Below are 21,453 nucleotides of genomic sequence, written 5' to 3'. Positions count from 1 at the left end.
TGGTATTTCTTTCCTGACATTGTTGGATTAGACAATTTCTTTGGGGGGGATGATTTTGTGCACGGGATCGAGATGTGTTATTCCCTAACTCTTTAGGGATGGCTTCTGCTTCAACCGGGTTCTTGGGTCTTTTTGAGGGAGGTTGGGAAGGGGAATCATTAACAAGGGTAATTATCTCATCAGAACTTGTTTGAATGCAGCCATTTACATGTTGAACAGGGGGAGTTCCTTGGGCTTTTACAGCCCTACACGAGGAGGCGGAGGAATTATGGCTCAATCTAGATGTTGTGCTCTCTAATGATTCCTCTACTGAGGCAATCTTTTTATCTAGTATCCCCACCGCCCCTCTTAGATAGTTTAGTAGGGACTGTTGTGAGTGGGAAGGGACCTCACTAGTCTTAGAGGTTTTAGGACTTGTTTGTTTTCTCTTACCCATGCTTACCTAGAGAGTTAGCAGCTATAATTAAAAAGGTGGTACAATAGTATACACTATTTCAGGGTGCAAGGTTAGTGCAACGATAAAATCGGTAGAAGGAACCTAATAGGGAACAAATAACAAAAATAGGTACGGTCCTGGGACTATCCCGAGCGTGCCCACCTCACCCCTGTATATAATGCAACTTAATCCAATTTTATCTATGTGGATGTATAATAAACGGGTCCTTAGTTCTACACAGATATCTGGAAATACCAGGAGACGACATGCAGAAACAGCTGGTAAAATCAATATAAGTCCAAGATGTACCTCGAGTCCAACGGGTCAGGGACCTGCCCCAACCAACCCGACCTCCTCTGGCCTCTGATGGCCGTGGATGGCCCGCCCTTTGCCCGGGCTTAGCCCGGCGCGCGGTACCACGACGCGGGGGCTGCACGGTGATTTAAAGTCCTCCGGGCGCAGGTATGACGTCGTCAGGCGGCGTCGGCCGATGGGTCCTGGGAAGTGGAGTCCCCCGCTCGGCGGCCGCAGATGGCAGGAAGTGGCGGCGGGGGGACTCTCAAGTCCAGGAAAAGATTTCTACAATGGGAGCGACCAGCGCCAGTAACAGAAGCAGGTAGGGCAGGATGAAACAAATGTGTGCCAGGACAGAAGAGTAGCACACGCTCCCCCGGGGCTGCACGGTGATTTAAAGTCCTCCGGGCGCAGGTATGACGTCGTCAGGCGTCGTCGGCCGATGGGTCCTGGGAAGTGGAGTCCCCCGCTCGGCGGCCGCAGATGGCAGGAAGCGGCGGCGGGGGGACTCTCAAGGCCAGGAACAGTGTTCTACAATGGGAGCAACCAGCGCCAGTAACAGAAGCAGGTAGGCAGGATGAAACAAATGTGTGCCAGGACAGAAGAGCAGCACCCGCTCCCCCGGGATGCACAGTGATTTAAAGTCCTCCGGGCGCAGGTATGACGTCGTCAGGCGGCGTCGGCTGATGGGTCCTGGGAAGTGGAGTCCCCCGCTCAGCGGCCGCAGATGGCAGGAAGCGGCGGCGGGGGGACTCTCAAGACCAGGAACAGCGTTCTACAATGGGAGCGACCAGCGCCAGTAACAGAAGCAGGTAGGCAGGATGAAACAAATGTGTGCCAGGACAGAAGAGCAGCACCCGCTCCCCTGAGGCTGCACGGTGATTTAAAGTCCTCCGGGCGCAGGTATGACGTCGTCAGGCTGCGTTGGCCGATGGGTCCTGGGAAGTAGAGTCCCCCGCTCGGCGGCCGCAGATGGCAGGAAGCGGAGGCGGGGGGACCCTCAAGGCCAGGAACAGCGTTCTACAATAGGAGTGACCAGCGCCAGTAACAGAAGCAGGTAGGCAGGATGAAACAAATGAGTGCCAGGACAGAAGAGCAGCACCCGCTCCCCCGGGGCTGCACGGTGATTTAAAGTCGGGGCTGCACGGTGATTTAAAGTCCTCCGGTCTCAGGTATGACGTCGTCAGGCGGCGTCGGCCGATGGGTCCTGGGAAGTGGAGTCCCCACTCGGCGGCCGCAGATGGCAGAAAGCGGCGGCGGGGGGACTCTCATGGCCAGGAACAGCGTTCTACAATGGGAGCGACCAGCGCCAGTAACAGAAGCAGGTAGGCAGGATGAAACAAATGCGTGCCAGGAAAGAAGAGCAGCACATATTAATATGCATTAAACCTGTATATTGGAAATCCTGGCGGCAACGAGGTTTAATTTGGATATACCGATTATATGTTCAAAATGAGATTATGTCTTTCTCGCAGGCTAGCAATACTTTTGTTCTGCCTGCATCTTTCCAATCTAAATATACCCTCTTAACACAAGCCATTTGGAACGCCTGCATACATTACACAACTTTGTGTCCTCCCATGAACTCTGTGGTCCCCTCTGCTAATAAACTACATGCTCTTCTAATTACTAATCCTAGGGCCTCTGTCATATATAACCATTTACACAGTTCACTTACCCCAAGAGAAAAGTAGAACTCTCTTGGGAAAATGATTTGGAAGTCTGCTGGTCCGTAGAAATATGGACCAAGATTTGGATTAAAATCAGGAAGTCTTCTAGAGCAGCGAACAGTATACAGACACTCTTTTTTTATATATAACAGACTACTACTTTCCCCACTCATTCTAAATACAAGACATGCTGACCTCTCAGATGTTTGCTGGACCTGCTCCTTGCCACATGCGGCTCTATATCGCTTACTTTTTACATGTGCACCTGTTCATAGCATTTGGAAAAGTGTATGGTCTCAAATGAACTTGATCTTTGATTCCAAATGCCCCTTTTCCACTTCACATGTCTTCTTAGGAAGTTTATCTCCTATTTGGGCGAATTGCAAATATAATGTTATGATAATAAGACTTGTTGCTAGCAGTTGCCTTTCAACAGATAACCAAAAACTGGAAAGATTGCACCAAACTGTCTTATCAGGCGTGGTGGTGTGCTGCCTGCTAATTTAATTTAATTTATAACCATAGACTGGACACAACGTTTGTATATCCCATACATATGGTATCGAAACGTTCAGATTTATGGCTACCTGTTCCATTGTAAATTGATGTTAGCGCCCAACGCTCTCTGTCTCTGGACCCTTTGCAGCAAGAAGTGTCTAATCACCCATGACTCCCCTTGTATTTATATTACATTAAAAGGTTTTATTTAATTTCATACTACGATTTTAAGATAGAATGTAACTCTCTTATGTTTACCGACAAGCTGTATATCATTGTTATTCTCCTTGGTATGCTTTGTTAAACCGACTTACATATTCATTTTCTTTCTTTTTCAATTTTAGATTACGTTATTGCATGTTATTTTGTTTTTATTTGCTATAATATCTTTGTATTACTATTTTCTTATCCTCAATAAACTTACTCATTTTGAACTTAAGTAAAAGTTAAACAGAGACGCAGCACATATCACCAGTGTGCATCTGAGCATGCGTTTATTTGCATGTGGTAGCTCATTAACGTAAGATCAAGTGGCTCTGCTATTTCTTGTTTTGTTTTAAAATGGTGTTACTTCTCAGTTAATTCTTTTTCCCATTACTTTGAATATGTTTGCTTTCCCAATGTTATTTTCTGATATTCCCTGTACTGTCTGTCTTTTTTTTGTTTGTTTTTTCATTTAGTTTTTCTATCACTATTTTCTGATGTATCGGTGTTTGATTAAATGGTTTACTATGCTTCTTTTTCTTATGTTATACTTGTTGTTTCTTTAATTATTTTGTTTGCTTTTCATTATGGGTGATATCCCTGGTGCCACCTCTTTTTCTTTCCATATCTTTCCTTAGTGGGTCCTCTTCTGGGCATTGTGTTCAGAGCTGCAAAGTGATCCTTTTTTTGTCACTCTTTTATTTTCACTTTTATAACCTTTTCAAAAAACAACTTCAAGGAAGCAATTATTATCTTCAGTAATGTCACTTTTGAATTATTAAATTTTTTAAGTGAAATTGTTGCAGTGTTGAGATAAAACATCAACAGCAAACAACTTTAGCCCAGATTTACTACGTTTATTTTGTAGTTGCACCACCTTTTTGGCAAAGTCATTACGCAAACTGCTAGCCCAAATATACAAACCCATGCAAGGGCTGAATTGTGAACCTTGAGTGGCTTTGTATAAATAAATAATAATAATAAAGCAACGCAGCGCTGTGAGCGGAGTTGTGTTACACTGAGTCTATTAGGCATTACATGGTTGGAGCATGGGTGTTCGCATGCATACACCCATGTATTCTGATGCAAAACCAGATTTACTAAAGGCAGTAAACCTGGGCTTGCGCCAAAATGGTGAGTCTAGCCGAGGCTGGCATAGTGATAAGAAATATCTTATTTTCTCCTTGTTATTTCCTCTTTTCATGTGTGCTGAAGAAAGAGTAATATGCTTCTGAGGATTGTTTGTGTGCCGGACGAGATACCTTCCTGCACAAACAACAATCCTTGGAGATACCTTTGTACGTGATGCATGGGTGCTGACATTGGCGATTGGCTGCTTTAAATGTGCCTGCACTATGGAGAAAAACAGCAGGGCATAACTCAGTACAAGGAGATACCTATTTGGTATAGTGTCAGATCTCATCATGGCCTGAATATTGTCATATTGTGGCCTAAATATTTTTTACAAAAATATTACCCCCCTGGAGTTAATAACAGTAAATCTACACCCAATGGATTTATATTTGTATGTGTTGTCTGACAATGTTTTTGTTATAGATAGTTTGATCAAAATAAAAATCTGAATTATTATGCTCAAATTTTTTAGGGGGAAACTTCACATCAGTATGTGCCTTGAATAAACTGGATACATGCAACATTTTGTTGGGATAGACAACCATAAGGTTATCCCATGGTTGAATTATATAAAGTCTGCATTCTTAGCCTTGGGTCGTCCCAACCCTTTTACGCACCCAGAAGAGATCACTTGAGAGGACTACAAGGGGGTTGAACAAAATTTTCGAATGCAGCTATCGGCTAACTGTGAGGATATAGAGTCTCGAAAACTGTTGGTTTGGGCATATTGCCTGATCCAGAGAGCTAGCTCTCGGGAGCCTTACCGAACATGGGTGAACAACATTTATCACCGACATCTTTTATCCAGATTTAGGATGAATGCGTTTCTCCCACTGGTTAGTTTTCCTAAAGGATGGGTGCAGGAGAGGCCCATGCAGGTGAGAGGGGTGGGGCAAGGGAGTCGACAGACGACGAGGGCAAATAAAATTTAAAAAAAGAAAAACACTTACCTTGCGCTCACCGCATCCCCAACGGCGAGCGCAAGGTAAGTGGTTTTCTTTTTCTTTTCTTTTCTTTACCCCCATAGTTGTCTGCCAACTCCCGCCCACCCCGACCCACCACTCTTACCTGCACGGGCCTTTCCTGGATGAGTGGCAGGTGGTCGTTTAGGCCCCTAAGGGTGTGATGGTTTCTCAGGGCAGTTGTTGGTGCATGTCATTATGTTTTGCAGTTATTACACTTTGCCATGGAAAAAGTATTTGATTCCAGTTCTGAAGGAGGCTAAATTTAATCATGTGAGACCGGCCTTGCTCTTCTTTTCCATGATGGGGAATGTTCACATATGTGAAATATATGGGTGTCATTTTGAGCAGTGTGGTAAAAATTTGAGGTGGCTAACCATAATGCTTCTGGTGTTCCTAAAGAATGTTTTTTTTTTAAGGATTACCTCATCATCCCTCCCTCATTTCTATTCATTATATACATGAGGCATTCCATCCTCACCAGACAACCATACCACTTGATTCTCAATCACCGAATACAAATACCCCTCCCCCTCCATCCTCCATCCTCCTGTTTTTTCACTGTCTTACCTTATAGTACGACAGGTGTACCATGCGTCACCCGTGTGCGGTGCTGTGGACGTTATATATATTTCTTTGTGGGATTTTGGACAATTTTGGTATGCTGGTCGGACACGGCAGTGCTGGCCCGATCGGCATGATGGCCTTGCGGCGACGTGCCTGGGAGTCGCAGTCTGCTCCTTGCCGGCACGCCTGCTTGGTTGACGGAGTTACAAGCTCACGTAGGCTGCGGCTGTGCTTCCGGGTCAGTGGCCAGCAGGGAGGCTGCGGCAATAGGGGATGGTGTGGCTCCTTTGCTGTCAGTTCCTCGCTAATTACAGTGAGGGCCGTTTTTTGTCCTTATTTCATTCGCTTGTGTGCCTGCAGGATTTTTTTATTTTTTTTTACCTCCTTCCTTATTGGGACTGTGACGTATTTCATTTGTGCCTCTAATACTGATTGGTCCCTTGATTTCTTTTTTGCCTATTTGAAGGGGGCTCCCTGCTCTGTGTACTTTATTGTTATGATGGTGGGGAAGAGTGCATCCAAGCGCAAGCATGTTTTGTCCTCCACTGGGGAGGATCAGCCGATTACTGCTTGCCGGAGAAGGTCCAGGGGCCCTGCGGATCCTTCTGCTTTGCTCTCTGCCTCTGAGGATCAGGCGAAGATTGAAACTACTGTGTCAAAAGCTCTGAATGACAGTTCTAAGCCCAGGTGCAGGGGCTCACGTTCGGCTGGGGGTCCAGTGGACTCCCCCTCTGGGGACTACTCAGTTTCGGAGACTGACCTCCCTTCCACCTCTACTGGGACGTTTGTGCGTAGAAAGGAGACTCAGGACATTCTGCAGCATATCCGGGAGAATGTGGGGTTTGCGTCTTTCTCATCCTATGAGGCAGCAGAAGGCATACTCCCAGAGTATGTTAAGCCTCCAGTTTTTGCTGTGCCATTTCATGGCCAAAGCAAGGACTTGATAACTGGTGAATGGCGTGACCTGGAATGCTCTTCGGTTCCACAATGTTTACAAAAGCTGTTTTCACTGGAGGAGTGGGAAGACTCTCTACCACACTCAGTTAAAGTGGACGCCATTTTGGTCACTCTGATTTGTCATAAAGCGATTAATCCTGAGAATTGTTCTCCTTCTGATGCTACAGACAAGAAAATTGAGGGGCCGCTTAAGAAGGCTCTCTCCATGGAGAATCTGACTTTAAAGGCTGGTATTTATTCAGCATATGCAGCTCAGTCTCTTGTTTCAGACTTTGAGAAGTTGGTAAAGGCAATTCTGGAGGAGACTGATTGTTCTGATTTGCTGGTTCAAATGGAGCAGCAGGCCAAGTTGCTGGCAGACATGTCTTCGAATGTCTTGAAGTCCTCTGCCATGGCGACTGGTTCCATGGTGTTAGCTCAGTGGAATTTGTGGCTGTGTGATTGGAAGGTGGACTTTTCTGAGAAGTCTTCTCTCTCCTGAAGATCCCGCTTGAGGGTAAATTCCTGTTTGTGAATCAATTTGACAGCATTATTAACAAGGCTTTCAAGGATCGTAAGCATGCTCTACCTTACAAAGGGAAGGTGTTTTCTTCTTCTCATCACTTTTGGGATCTGCCTCCTTCATTTAATTCCTCCCAGACGCCCTCCAAGCCTTTTTCAGAGCATAGGAGGAAGTTACCGCCGAAAAAGTTGTTGGCCTTGGTGGGCGCCAAGGATCAGCTTGATTCCTTCAAGAGGAAGTCCTGACAACTATTGCAGGGATGCGTTGATTCATGTGGGTGTAAGGCTTTTGTTTTTTCTGGACACCTTGAGTCGGGATGTGAGAGATCGATGGGCTTTTCACATTGTCAGGAACGGCTATCGTATCATCTTTGTCACTTTGCCTCCCGGCTGGGGCACTATTCGTACTCCTATCCCAAGGGAAGAGGTGGGCTCTTCTGGAAGGGGGTCTGCCTTTTCTAGAGAAGAGGGCAATTATTCAGAGTCCTGTGTAGGAACAGGGACTGGGTTGCTATTTGATTCTTTTTCTGGTTCTGAAGGCATCCAGTCATTTCAAGCAGGTTTTGCTGGACCTATAGAGAGTGAATGGGTGGGTCAGGACCATTCATTTCAAGATGGTGACCTTGCAGTACATAACTCCTTTGGTCAGTGTCCGGGACTTTATGAAATCCACTCTTATCTCTATGTTCCCATGGCTCTAGATCATCAGAGGTTTCTGAGGTTTGCGATAGGGGACTGCCACTTTCAATTCGATGTATTGCCATTTGGTTTACATGAAACTGCTGGCTCCGTTGGTGGCAGTGGTCCACCATCAGGGATCTATCTTCATCCTTACCTCGACGATTGGTTGGTTCATGCTCCCTCAAGCCTGTTGGCTCGCAGACACACAGGTGGTACTGGACATTTTGCAGTAGCACAGTTATCTTATCAAACCAGAAAATCCTGCTTTGTTCTGGCCCAGGACCGTCTCTTTAATGAGGCATGGTTTCGTACCGATTTTGGAGTAGTCACATCACCCGAGGTGCGGATGGCGAAGATCCGGTCCCACATTTTAGGTGTTTTTGTCAGGAGTCACACTGTTAGTGCCTTGCAAGGAACACTGCCCTTACCGGTCCTGAAGAGATCCAGAGTGATTGTTAAGCCACGCATGGTTAATCTCTGGTTCAATCTCTGTTAGACGGAAATTCCAAGATGGCCGCCGCTATTGCCGCAATTGAAGAAGTGGGTGGCTCTAGTCTTCTGTGTAGTTAAGGAGCGGGCGCGCAGTTCTCTGCGCACTTCAAAATAGATTTTGTCGTGAGTGGCCGTTTATCCAAGTGCGCTCACGTTCTGAGGTAAAATTCCAGTAAGAGTTTCAAGGGTGTAGTGCAAGACACCGTTCCCAAAGAATTATCAAGCAGTAATGAGCGAGTGCAAGGACACCTTAATTCCAAAGAACTACTCGTTCGAGTCTACCGACTTAACAGTTGTGAGTAGAACGTTCCAGGTATTTTCTAGGCAGTTGGAAGTCGCATTCTTCAGTCAAAGTTTATCCTGAAGGAAATTCTTGTTGAACAGTTTCCCTACGAAAAGGTCGAGGAAATTCTGGTTCTGTGAAGGAGAAGCGCAGCTACTCATCTCCCTTCAGTCCAGTGGTTGAGGTGAGGTAGTTGGAAACGTCAACAACGAACATTGAAGCATCTGAAGCTGAAGTAAGACATTTCTATTCATCTCATGTGTGAGCTTCGAAGTACTCTTTGCACCCGAAATTTCCCTTTGCGCTTTCCTTATCTTTCCTTCCTCTTTTCCCTTCCTGGTTCCTTTTTGCGCGCATCATCAAGAGTACTAAGACTGTATCTACAGAATATTAAAAGTGATAACTCCTTACAAGAGAACTCACCAATGAAGAAGGTAGCGTAAATTCCTCAGAGTGTAGTATAAGGAATGTTCCATAAATAAGAGTTACTTAATATGATACTCTCTCTTCCAGGAAAACCAATCTCTTCATGGTAACTACTCACAATCACATACAGAGAGAAGCAAGACTCTGAAGACAGCTGGTAAGATAGATTGGTATTAGAATTGTTATTCTGAAATAGTAGCAAGGAGTTGTTGCATGTATTCTTCCTTTCCTCTGTGCATTAGGAACCCCAGTGCAGTCCCAAGACCCAATCGAACATAGCAGGACAAGTGGGTGCCAGCTGCCGTTGGAGTGTCTCTCTTTTTCTGTCCAATTCCCCTTTCCCCGTCTCTGGTGCCGTTGCTTATTTAAGCGACGTCACTGGGGAGGGGGCGCTGGGAGCTAGCATCGATTCTGCCTCTGCGAAGAATCTGGGACCTGACAGTTTGAAGTGCCCAAGTGGTTCAATCGCCCAGGCAGAATGGTCGAAGAATTTAATTTAAAATCTCTAGGAGAAATGTTAGTAGGGATTCAGAGAGATTATGGGGCCGTTAGGGAAGAAAATAAGACTTTGAAACAGGAGTTGTTAGTTTCTCGTCAGGAAACCATGTTGTTATCCCGGAAGGTAGATGGGTTGGCTATGAGTGATCCTGTGGGTCCTTCCCCAAGTACTAGTAAGGCGACATCAGAGTCAGATCCTAGAACAGTAGCACAAGTTATTCATTCTGTGTCTCCTTTAATTCCCTTAGCAGCCCCAGAGCGTTTTCATGGAGACCCTCAAAAGGCCCAGTTATTTTTAACCCAATGTTCCCTACATTTTATGTGTCGTCCTACCCTGTTTCCCGATGCTCAGTCTAGAGTGGCGTTTGTTTTGTCATACTTGGGAGGGGATGCTGCCAATTGGGCAATGCCTTTGGTTACACGAGATGACCCCTTCTTACATGATTTTGATAATTTCAAGGCAGAGTTTCTCAGTATTTTTGATAGAAGGAGGATACCTCAGGCCACTGATAATGAATTGCTAGAGCTGCGACAGGGGTCTGGAGATTTAATTACTTATTTGGCTCAATTTAACAAACTGATTGTTGAGACTCAATGGCCTGAGGAGAAGAGGGCAGCCTTGTTTTATCGAGGACTTCGTGATGAGTTAAAGGATTCTTTAGCACAGATTCCCAATCGACCCACGGACCTCTCTGCGTTGGTGGATTTGGTACTGGGATTGGATTTTCGGAGTGTGGAGAGGAAAGGCGAAAAGAAAAAAGATTTTCGGGTAAGCTTCCCCCGCTTTGATAGAATCAAGACTGAAGTAACCAAGAGTGTTAGTACACACTCCGACGTGGAACCTATGCAGATTGGAGCAGTTCGTGGTCCATTGAGTAAAGAAGATAAAGAGCAGAGAAGAGTCAAAAGATTGTGCTTGTACTGTGGAATGCCGGGGCATTTTGTTAAAGAATGTCCAAAAAGACCCAAGATTCAGATGAAGGGAAACGCCATGAACCATCAGTAGAGGGGGTCGCTCTGATGGCGAAAGAGGAAAAGACGATCCCAGAAAGTCATTCAATCCTAAACACTTTGCAAACCTTGATAGCTCATCTCATCTTGCAGTTGACCTTGAAAGTTCGAGATAGAGAAATCTTCGGAGTGGCGGTTATGTTGGACTCGGGAGCCACGGGCAATTTTTGCGATATTAAGTACGCAAGACGAATGGGCATACAAGCTATCAGGAAGGATAAGAGTGAATCAGTGAGAGCAGTGGATGGGACCAATCTGTCCTCAGGCCCCATCACTAGTCACACCGAACCAGTGGAGCTTTTTCAGGCTGATGGTCATCATGAACAGGTACAATTTAATTTAATTGATGCGCCACAGTTTCAACTGATTTTAGGCTTGCCGTGGTTCACTTTGCACAATCCAACTATTGATTGGGAGAACCGAACTGTTAAAATGCAATCTGTTTTTTGCCAGGAACACTGTTATTGTAAGGATCTGCCAAGTTCCGTTCCGACCCAGTCCCAATTGCTTTCGCATGGAGGGCAATCTATCAGTGTGATATCAGCAATGGAAATTCCAGAGGATTACCAAGAGTTCAAGGAAGTTTTTAGCGAACAAGAAGCGGAGATATTGCCTCCCCATCGCCCGTATGACTGTGCTAACGACTTGGAACCTGGGGCGGTCCTTCCCTGCAGTAGGATTTACGCGCTTACAGAAAAAGAGAATCAATATTTGAAGGAATATTTAGACCGTTTTTTGGCAAATGGATGCATTCGACCTTCCCAGTCCCCAGTGTCATGCCCGTTGTTTTTCATTCCCAAGAAAGAAGAAGGAACTTTAAGAACCTGCATAGATTACCGAGCCTTGAACAGAGCCACAATCAAGAACCGATATCCCTTACCTCTGATCTCGGTTTTACTTGATCAAATTAAAGATGCACAAATTTTCACCAAGTTGGATTTGCGTGGAGCATATCATCTGGTCAGGATGAAGGAGGGCCACGAGTGGAAGACAGCCTTTCGAACTAAGTTCGGTCTGTTTGAATACTGCGTGATGCCTTTTGGGCTTTGTAATGCACCTGCCGTGTTCCAGCATTTTATCAACGACATCATGGGAGACTTGATTGACAAGATTGCTGTCATCTATTTAGATGACATTTTGATCTTTTCTAAGAATCCTCAAGAGCATCCGGAACATGTGAAGACAGTGTTGGGGCGTTTGCAGACTTATCATTTATTTGTGAAATTAGAGAAATGTGTATTCAGCACCAATCGAGTGGAATTTCTGGGCTTTGTGTTGTCTCCACAAGGAGTAATGATGGATCCTGGAAAGGTACGAGCAGTTGAGAGTTGGCCATCGCCAAAGGATGTGAAAGAAATTCAGAGGTTTCTGGGATTCGCCAACTTTTACCGCCGCTTTATATCTGGTTTTTCACAGTTGATTGTGCCCATTACAAGGTTACTCAAGAAAGGAGTGAAATCTCAGTGGTCTTCTGAGGCTGAGAATGCCTTCTCTATCTTGAAAAAGAGTTTCACGTCTGCACCTCTCTTACGTCATGCGGATCCTGCTGAACCTTTCTTTGTAGAGGCAGACGCTTCAGACCAAGCCATTGGAGGGGTTCTGTCACAGAGACATCCAGAGACAGGGCAATTGCATCCCGTTGCCTTCCGTTCACGGAAATTGAATTCTGCTGAAATCAATTATACAATTGCTGAAAAAGAACTCTTGGCAGTCAAAGATGCCTTTGAAGATTGGAGACATTATCTTTTGGGGGCTCGTCATAAAGTCACAGTGTTCACTGATCATAAGAACTTGCAATTTTTGAAAACAGCAAAGACCTTGACTCCTCGGCAGTTACGTTGGTCTCTTTATTTTTCTGATTTTGATTTTGTTATTACTTATCGACCTGGCAGCAATAATGGAAAGGCAGATGCGTTGTCACGCATTGATACAGTGGAGACGCAGCATGCTGTGGAGATTCAACCCATTATCCCGGAGACTCAAGTTATCTGTACCATCACTTTGGATAGTATCCAAGAGGAAGTCAGGAAAAGTTTGACTACAGAAGAAATTCAGGCTTGGGTAGCTCAAGACTCTGGACGCAAATGCCATCAGCAATTACCATACCATCAAGAAGCTTTGTATCTTCTGACTTTGTCTTTACAGGAGAAGGCTCTTAAGATGTGCCATGATCAACCATTAGCTGGTCATAAGGGAGTTATGAAAACCTTGGATTTAGTTCAGCGTTATTTTTGGTGGCCTGGGTTGTCTTCCTCTGTCAAACAGTACGTCTTGTCTTGTGATTTATGTGCCCGAAGTAAGTCTACACGACAAGCCCCACAGGGTATGTTGCAACCCTTGCCAACTCCTACCTGTCCCTGGCATACAGTAACCATGGATCTTGTAGAGTTGCCTAATAGTAAAGGATTTAACACCATTCTAGTCTTTGTGGACACTTTCTCTAAGATGTGTCATTTTATCCCTCTGTCTGGACTTCCCTCTGCAAAAGATTTGGCCCGACTGTTTGGAGAATATATTGTGAGGTTACATGGAGTTCCCAAGATTGTCATATCGGAGACGGGGGCTCAGTTTATTTCCCATTTTTGGAAGGCATTTCTCCATGGGTTAGGAGTGGAGGCTAGGTATTCTACTAGCTACCATCCGGAGACGGATGGTCAAACTGAGCGCCAAAATCAGGAATTAGAACAATATTTGAGGATGTTTCTTATGGATCAGGGAGGAGAGTGGGCTGATCAGTTGTGGATGGCTGAATTTGCATGTAATAACGCCAAAAGTGCCTCTACCGGTTACTCCCCTTTCTATCTCAATTATGGTAGGCATCCGAATCCTTTTCTAGTTCAAGATGATCTGGGGGTGCCAGCTGTAGGGGAGTTGTTGAAGGACATGTCCCATCTTCACAAGTCTGCAGAAGAAAACTTGATTAAGGCCAAAGAAAAGTACAAGCAGGGAGCAGATAGACATCGAAAACCAGCCCCAGCTTATCAGGCAGGAGATACGGTGTGGTTGTCAACAAAGCATTTGCGTCTCAAAGGGAATAGGAAGTTCCAGCCTCGTTTTGTAGGCCCATATGTAATTGATAAGGTCCTGGGTCCTGTTACGGTGAGATTAAGGCTTCCTCCTAACATGAGTATTCACCCAGTCTTTCATGTCTCCCTATTGAAGAAAACCTCCCCTCATGTTAGATTCGTAAAACCTCCTCCACACCTCCTCCTTCAAGGACATGCAGAGTATGAGGTTAAAGGAATTTTGGACTCCAAGATTCGTTCCAACAGATTGTTTTATCTGATTGACTGGAAGGGATATGGTCCTGAGGAACGATCTTGGGAATTAGCGGACAATGTGCATGCCCCTCAGTTGGTTAAACGTTTTCATTCACAATTCCCATCCAAGCCAACACCGATAACTCGGTCTTTGAGAGGGGGTACTGTCAGGAGTCACACTGTTAGTGCCTTGCAAGGAACACTGCCCTTACCGGTCCTGAAGAGATCCAGAGTGATTGTTAAGCCACGCATGGTTAATCTCTGGTTCAATCTCTGTTAGACGGAAATTCCAAGATGGCCGCCGCTATTGCCGCAATTGAAGAAGTGGGTGTCTCTAGTCTTCTGTGAAGTTAAGGAGCGGGCGCGCAGTTCTCTGCGCACTTCAAAATAGATTTTGTCGTGAGTGGCCGTTTATCCAAGTGCGCTCACGTTCTGAGGTAAAATTCCAGTAAGAGTTTCAAGGGTGTAGTTTAAGACACCGTTCCCAAAGAATTATCAAGCACTAATGAGCGAGTGCAAGGACACCTTAATTCCAAAGAACTACTCGTTCGAGTCTACCGACTTAACAGTTGTGAGTAGAACGTTCCAGGTATTTTCTAGGCAGTTGGAAGTCGCATTCTTCAGTCAAAGTTTATCCTGAAGGAAATTCTTGTTGAACAGTTTCCCTACGAAAAGGTCGAGGAAATTCTGGTTCTGTGAAGGAGAAGCGCAGCTACTCATCTCCCTTCAGTCCAGTGGTTGAGGTGAGGTAGTTGGAAACGTCAACAACGAACATTGAAGCATCTGAAGCTGAAGTAAGACATTTCTATTCATCTCATGTGTGAGCTTCGAAGTACTCTTTGCACCCGAAATTTCCCTTTGCGCTTTCCTTATCTTTCCTTCCTCTTTTCCCTTCCTGGTTCCTTTTTGCGCGCATCATCAAGAGTACTAAGACTGTATCTACAGAATATTAAAAGTGATAACTCCTTACAAGAGAACTCACCAATGAAGAAGGTAGCGTAAGTTTCTCAGAGTGTAGCATAAGGAATGTTCCATAAATAAGAGTTATTTAATATGATACTCTCTCTTCCAGGAAAACCAATCTCTTCATGGTAACTACTCACAATCACATACAGAGAGAAGCAAGACTCTGAAGACAGCTGGTAGGATAGATTGGTATTAGAATTGTTATTCTGAAATAGTAGCAAGGAGTTGTTGCATGTATTCTTCCTTTCCTCTGTGCATTAGGAACCCCAGTGCAGTCCCAAGATCCAATCGAACATAGCAGGACAAGTGGGTGCCAGCTGTCGTTGGAGTGTCTCTCTTTTTCTGTCCAATTCCCCTTTCCCCGTCTCTGGTGCCGTTGCTTATTTAAGCAACGTCACTGGGGAGGGGGCGCTGGGAGCTAGCATCGATTCTGCCTCTGCGAAGAATCTGGGACCTGACAGTTTTGTCCTGGCCCATCTAGGTGGTGGCTCGTTGGCTCCTGGTTCAGGGGGATCTGTCTGCAGCCGTGTGTCTGGTTCCCTGGGCTCACTTTCGTTCGCACAAACTGATGGCTCACATCCTCGAGCATTGGTCTCCCCATTGTCTTCTCCCTTCTTTTCTGATTCCTGTCTTCCCTCAGATCTGGGTGGACCAGGGTTGGTGGCTGGCAGGGATCATGTTTTGACTGGGGTGTCTCTCTTCCCTCCTGCCTCCTTCATTGTCACGATGGATGCCAGTCTGTTAGGTCGGAGGCCTGGATGGGGGTGTGCCAGGTCAAGGGCTCTTGGTTCCAGTCTCAGAGCAGGAGGCCTTAGAATTGGAGGGAATTGGAGACAGTCCGCTTAGTTCTGAGGGCCTGCTCTCGTTTCTGAAAGGTGCAGTGATTCTGGTCAGGAGAGACAACCTGAGGATGGTGGCTTATGTGATCAGGTGGGGGCAGGTCTCCTTCTCTGGCTCTGGTGGCAGAGAGATTGTTTAGTTGGGTGGAATCTCATCAGTTGGCAGTGTCTGCGATCCATAGTCAAGGGGTCTCCGATACTCTGCTGGATGCTCTCAGCAGGGCCATTCCGTAGTCAGTGAAGTTTTGCCTCCGTCAGGAGCTGTTTGTGGAGCTTATAGAGCAGTGGGTGTCCCGGTGATAGACCTTTTTAAGAGTCTTCTCAATGCCAAGGTGCCTCTGATTGGCTCTCAGAACCTGGAGGGGCGAGCTTGGGCTGTGGACGCTCTTTCCTGTCAGTCGCCACAGGGGCTTCTTTACGCTTTTTCTCCCTTTCCGCTGCTTCTCAGGTTCCTTTTCAGGGTCCGGAGGTTGGGAGCGCCGGTAATTCTTGTTGTCCCGGCTTGGCCCCAGGTCTCTTAGTTTCCTCTTCTTGTGGCGAGGAGGAGGGAGGTGGATTGGTTGTTGCCCCTGACTCCCTCTTCCTTGGTGTTCCCTGTCTTCCAGCAGGATGTTCTGTCCAGGATGTGCTTGGTGGCCTGGAGGTTGAATAGCTAGGTCTATTGCATAAGAGATCCGGCTAGTTTGGCCTCGACTCTGCAGGCTGCTAGGTGCTCCTCTACCAATAAGTCTTCCTTGCGTCACTGCCGTCCTTTCAGTAGGTGGATCAGGGTAAGGGTTTGGACCCTACTACTTCTATCTTGTTTGATGTGATGCTGTTTCTGCAGGAGGGGGCTTCTTTGGGGTTGAAGGTTGCCTCCCTTAAAATTCAGTCAACTGCCATTAAGGCTTTTTGGAGTTCTTGGAACAATCTGTCTGATCCAGCGGTTTGATGGGGTGTCTTTTCAAGGGGTTGTGTAATGTTCTTCCTTCCCCTCTGAAGCACTTCCCTTCGTGGGATCTTTCTTTGGTTTTGGGGCATTGATGGCTCCTCCACTTAAGCCCCTGGACTCTGTGGATTTGCGTTTATTGTCCCTTAAGACTTTCTTTTTATTGGCTCGATCTCCTCTGCTCGACTTTTGTGTGAACTGGGCACTTTGTCTTTTAAGCATCCTTATTGTAGGGTATTTGAAGACAGAATCATTTTGAGGCCTGCCCTTTACTTTCATCCTAAGGTTGATTCCCAATTCCATCTGGACCAGGAGTTGATTTTGCTCTCCTTTTTTGAGTCTCCTTCTGAGGAGGAAATAAGGCTGCATTGTTTGGATGTCAGTAGGGCTCTCCTGATTAATTTGGATAGGGAGGCTTCCCTTCGGCTTTCCGCTTTCCTGTTTGTGAATTTTGGCTCAGTGAATAAGGGGTTGCGTACTTCCACTTCTTCCTTGAATCGGTGGGTTCGGACTCTGATTTCTCTGGCCTACAAGGATTCTGGTCAGGTTTCTCCCTTGGGGGGGGGGGGTTCAGGGTCGGTCCACAAGGTCTATGGCTACCCCTTGTGCTGAGGACCAGGGGGTTTCCATTTCTGAGATCTGCCAGGCGGCCACCCTGGCTTCCCCTTTGACTTTTGCCTCTCATTACCGGACTGTGCAGGAAGTGGACCGGTCTGAGGTCTTTGGGCCTAAAGTATTATCCGCTATGGTGGCTGAATGGCGGTCCTTTACTTTTTGTCTGTATTATTTAATAAACATGTTTTTGTGCATTACCAATTTTGTTGTCCTGTTTGGCTTTGTACATCTCATGTATGTAATGAAGGGAAGCAAAGGAGAGACGATGAGGTAATGCTTCAATTACTTACCGGTAATTGCATTACTCCGAGTCTTCTTCCCTTGCTTCTATTCATTACATCCCTCCCTCACTGGTAGTCCAGGCCAAACATTAATTGGTGTGGTGTCTGGTTACATGATATTAGATGTGGATGGAGGGGAGAAGGATTTGTATTCAGTGAATCATGTGGTATGGGTGTCTGGTGAGGCAGGAATGCCTCATGTATGTAATGAATAGAAGCGAGGGTAGAGCACTCAGAGCAATGCAATTACCAGAAAGTAATTGAAGCATTATCTGGTACTTGTAAACAGGTTGACTCATTTCTTATCCATTTTCTATTTTAAAATGATTTTTGCTGATAGTTTGACTTCCTTATTATATATTCTGTATTATGAGTCTTGTTTTTTTTTTACTGTGTTTTTAGCATGTTTTATATCTTTTATAGTAATTTATGAATAAAGAAAAATACATTGTATTATTATCGATAGTTTGACATGCAACCAATTATTTAGGAGATATCAAGTCAATGTGTTTATTGAGCTGATTCAAGTGAGCAGCGTCGCACACATACAATATCAGAAAAAATAAAATAAAAATTATTATGTTCAGATTTTTTTCCAGGAACCGTCACATCAGTGTTTGCCTTGAAAAAACTGGATGCATGCAACATTTTGATCTCTGATTAGACCTCCAATAAGTGAGAAAACACATTAAAATTAGCATCACCGGCAAGCAAGCAAAATATACCCCTGTGAGCCAAGCCAAAATTCCATTACTCTCCTATCTACCCTCTGTTGTCAGCAGTCCTCGTTTTATTCAATGGCTGGCTATGCTCATTCCTGTAGGGCTTACAATGACATCCGACTCATTTTAACAAAGGACCCCGAAGCTTTAAAATAATGAATTAATCAGGTTAGTGAAGACACCTTACTTGGCAGATAGGAATGTGACCTTTTTCATTGCCAGCACACAGCTGATGACTCCTAAGGGCGCCATTGTACCAGGTGGCACTGTTGCAGGTATCATATGGGATGAGGTCTACGAGCGCTTCCTCCAAAGCGTCAGGTTTATTGTGCACTGAAATAAGGATCAACATAGAAGAAAGATTAATGTCCAAAAATGAAGGAACCCAAACTGGAAATTACTTCCCAAGTAAGACAGGCTGTAAACTACTTGTCACCATGCAAGGCAGCTAATAAGTATTGCAAGTAACTACGTCCTCTGGGCTTGGCCTGGGCAGGGTGCCATCAGATCATATTGGAAGGGATTCTGTCTGTTTGATTGATCTGGGCAAAGGGTGATCCAATCCTTACTTATGTAGCAATTACAATTTGTGCTGCGCTAATGTAACATTATAATCTGTCTATCACTGCATAATAGGCATCCTCGTTTAATCAGGAAACGAATAAAAGTGTTAATTATGTGCAAAGCTGACTTCGTGAAGGGGTGCATGTAGCACCTACATTCGTGGCGCTGGGGGTGTGTGGTGAAGCAAGATCCCATGCGAACCTGGGAGTACTGGGTTGGCGTGTAACGAATGTAAGGCCCAGGGTGAAAATGTGTGGAAAATGGTGATTCTCCAAGCTTAGAGTAATGAGAATCAAGATTTCATTAAAGAAACAGAGGCTAACATTATGCATAACATATTTTATTGCCACTCCTGCAGCACCTTTAAAGACTTCACAATACACCAAAACACTAGAACTGGAACCCACAAGTCCATAAATATTCCAATAAATATTTCTTCCACCAAACATTCTTCCTCTTTTAATGCAGTGAACTGGATCTTCTTTTGAATACTCTTTTACTAAACATCCTCAAAACAAAACGCCTTCCTTCGTTCTGCATAGAAACAAAACCAATGAACATCAATCTGATCCTTTATGCTCATCAAAACTTTTTCTATTTTTTAATATTCAAATAACAACCATCATTAAAACAAAATATCATCATATGTAACTAAAGCACAAACTAATCTCCCCACTCCTACCCAAATTGGGCTGTGGATGGTGTGATAATGTTAGCCTCCGTGTCTTTAATGAAATCTTGATTCTCATTACACTAAACTTGGAGAATCACAATTTAATTACAAGACCAGAGGTTACCACAATGCATGTTCAAAGCCTCTTAACACAACATTTGAAACATGCCTCATGGGTCTAAAATAATGTCTTGCAAAAGACCCTAATAATAATTAACAAAAGGGGGAGGGAGAGGGAATAGTGGATTCTGTCTCCCCTGGCAATACTCATAAACAAAAAGGAATCCACTAGGTGGAGTATGGTTGTTACCACAATGGTGGGGAGCAACCAGTGTTGTTTAAATACCCCTCACACACCAACAGGCCCCTTGGTGTCATGCTTCATCATCGGGGTCTTCGCAAACCTCTGCGGGATGCGGCGTGCTACGACTCACGGTTACGTAGGAGCACTATCTGTGAACTATGTGTAGGTGTGTGTGGGTAAATAATGTGAGTGGTGAGGTGAAAGTGAAAAAAATTAAAAGATACCTGGCACGTAAGTACTGAAAAAAAAATTAATTAGTCTCCGGCTGGTATCGTTAAAAGAGTGCTAAAGTGGCTGTTATCTACTGATTAGGGTAAAACAGCCATGTTAGTGCGTCGACATGTTTCGGAGTTAAAAAACTCCTTCTTCAGGACGAGGATGTGCACTACTTATCCCCACCTTACTCACATGTATGTAGATATAAAAGTGTGCTCTACAAAAATAAGATTAGGTGAAAATGTACCTATCTGTGTTAAATGTTATAAGGTCCGTTGCGCCCAATTGGCGGTTAAAAGACACCTGTAAATAGAAAGGGTCTGGTAAACCATAGTGTAATACATTTATTAAACTAGTGCTGTGTAAATACACAGAAGGGTGAAGGTCCCGGAACCCTAAAAAGAAAAGAAAAAACGAAAAAACGAACAACACAAAGACTGGGACACACATTCATAGTCTCTGGTAAGGCCCTTAGAGGAGAAGATATGACACTGATATATTGCTTACTTATAGTAAAGGGTCATATGGCCTCATGAGCCACAACGTTGTGAGGGGGTCCGTTCTACCCGGTATGGCAACCTGTGAGGTGTTCAAGGAAATGAGTCAAAGCATTATAAGTCCTTACTTCCTAATTAGGGAGTAAGGAAGACTATAAAAAGGCTCACCTCTGACCATACAAACCACTCGTCGGAGTCGCGTGGAGGGGTAGGAAGCCAGACAGCCCTACAAGTAACCGTGAGTGTGTTTGAATGTATGGGAATAATGAATGGCGTGAAAACCTTTATTATGATCGAGGACTTATAATGCTTTGACTCATTTCCTTGAACACCTCACAGGTTGACATACCGGGTAGAACGGACCCCCTCACAACGTTGTGGCTCATGAGGCCATATGACCCTTTACTATAAGTAAGCAATATATCAGTGTCATATCTTCTCCTCTAAGGGCCTTACCAGAGACTATGAATGTGTGTCCCAGTCTTTGTGTTGTTCGTTTTTTCTTTTCTTTTTAGGGTTCCGGGACCTTCATTTTTGTTCCTTGTTACCCTTCTGTGTATTTACACAGCACTAGTTTAATAAATGTATTACACTATGGTTTACCAGACCCTTTCTATTTACAGGTGTCTTTTAACCGCCAATTGGGCGCAACGGACCTTATAACATTTAACACAGATAGGTACATTTTCACCTAATCTTATTTTTGTAGAGCACACTTTTATATCTACATACATGTGAGTAAGGTGGGGATAAGTAGTGCACATCCTCGTCCTGAAGAAGGAGTTTTTTAACTCCGAAACATGTCGACGCACTAACATGGCTGTTTTACCCTAATCAGTAGATAACAGCCACTTTAGCACTCTTTTAACGATACCAGCCGGAGACTAATTAAATTTTTTTTCAGTACTTACGTGCCAGGTATCTTTTAATTTTTTTCACTTTCACCTCACCACTCACATTATTTACCCACACAC

At 44.8% G+C, this 21,453-nt stretch overlaps 1 protein-coding gene across 1 annotated transcript in view; it reads right to left on the bottom strand.

The window, feature by feature from the left end:
- Nucleotides 1-21,453, bottom strand: part of LOC144772004 (uncharacterized) — an 87,679-nt gene that overhangs the window by 42,933 nt on the left and 23,293 nt on the right. The window contains exon 2 of the mRNA XM_078656223.1: nucleotides 18,413-18,558. Within this exon, the coding sequence (XP_078512349.1) occupies nucleotides 18,413-18,558 (146 nt within the window). The remainder of the gene's footprint in view (nucleotides 1-18,412; nucleotides 18,559-21,453) is intronic.

The sequence above is a fragment of the Lissotriton helveticus genome, chromosome 1_1 (assembly GCF_964261635.1).
Source record: "Lissotriton helveticus chromosome 1_1, aLisHel1.1, whole genome shotgun sequence".
Lineage (NCBI taxonomy): Eukaryota > Metazoa > Chordata > Amphibia > Caudata > Salamandridae > Lissotriton > Lissotriton helveticus.
This window is presented reverse-complemented; position numbering and strand designations above follow the sequence as displayed.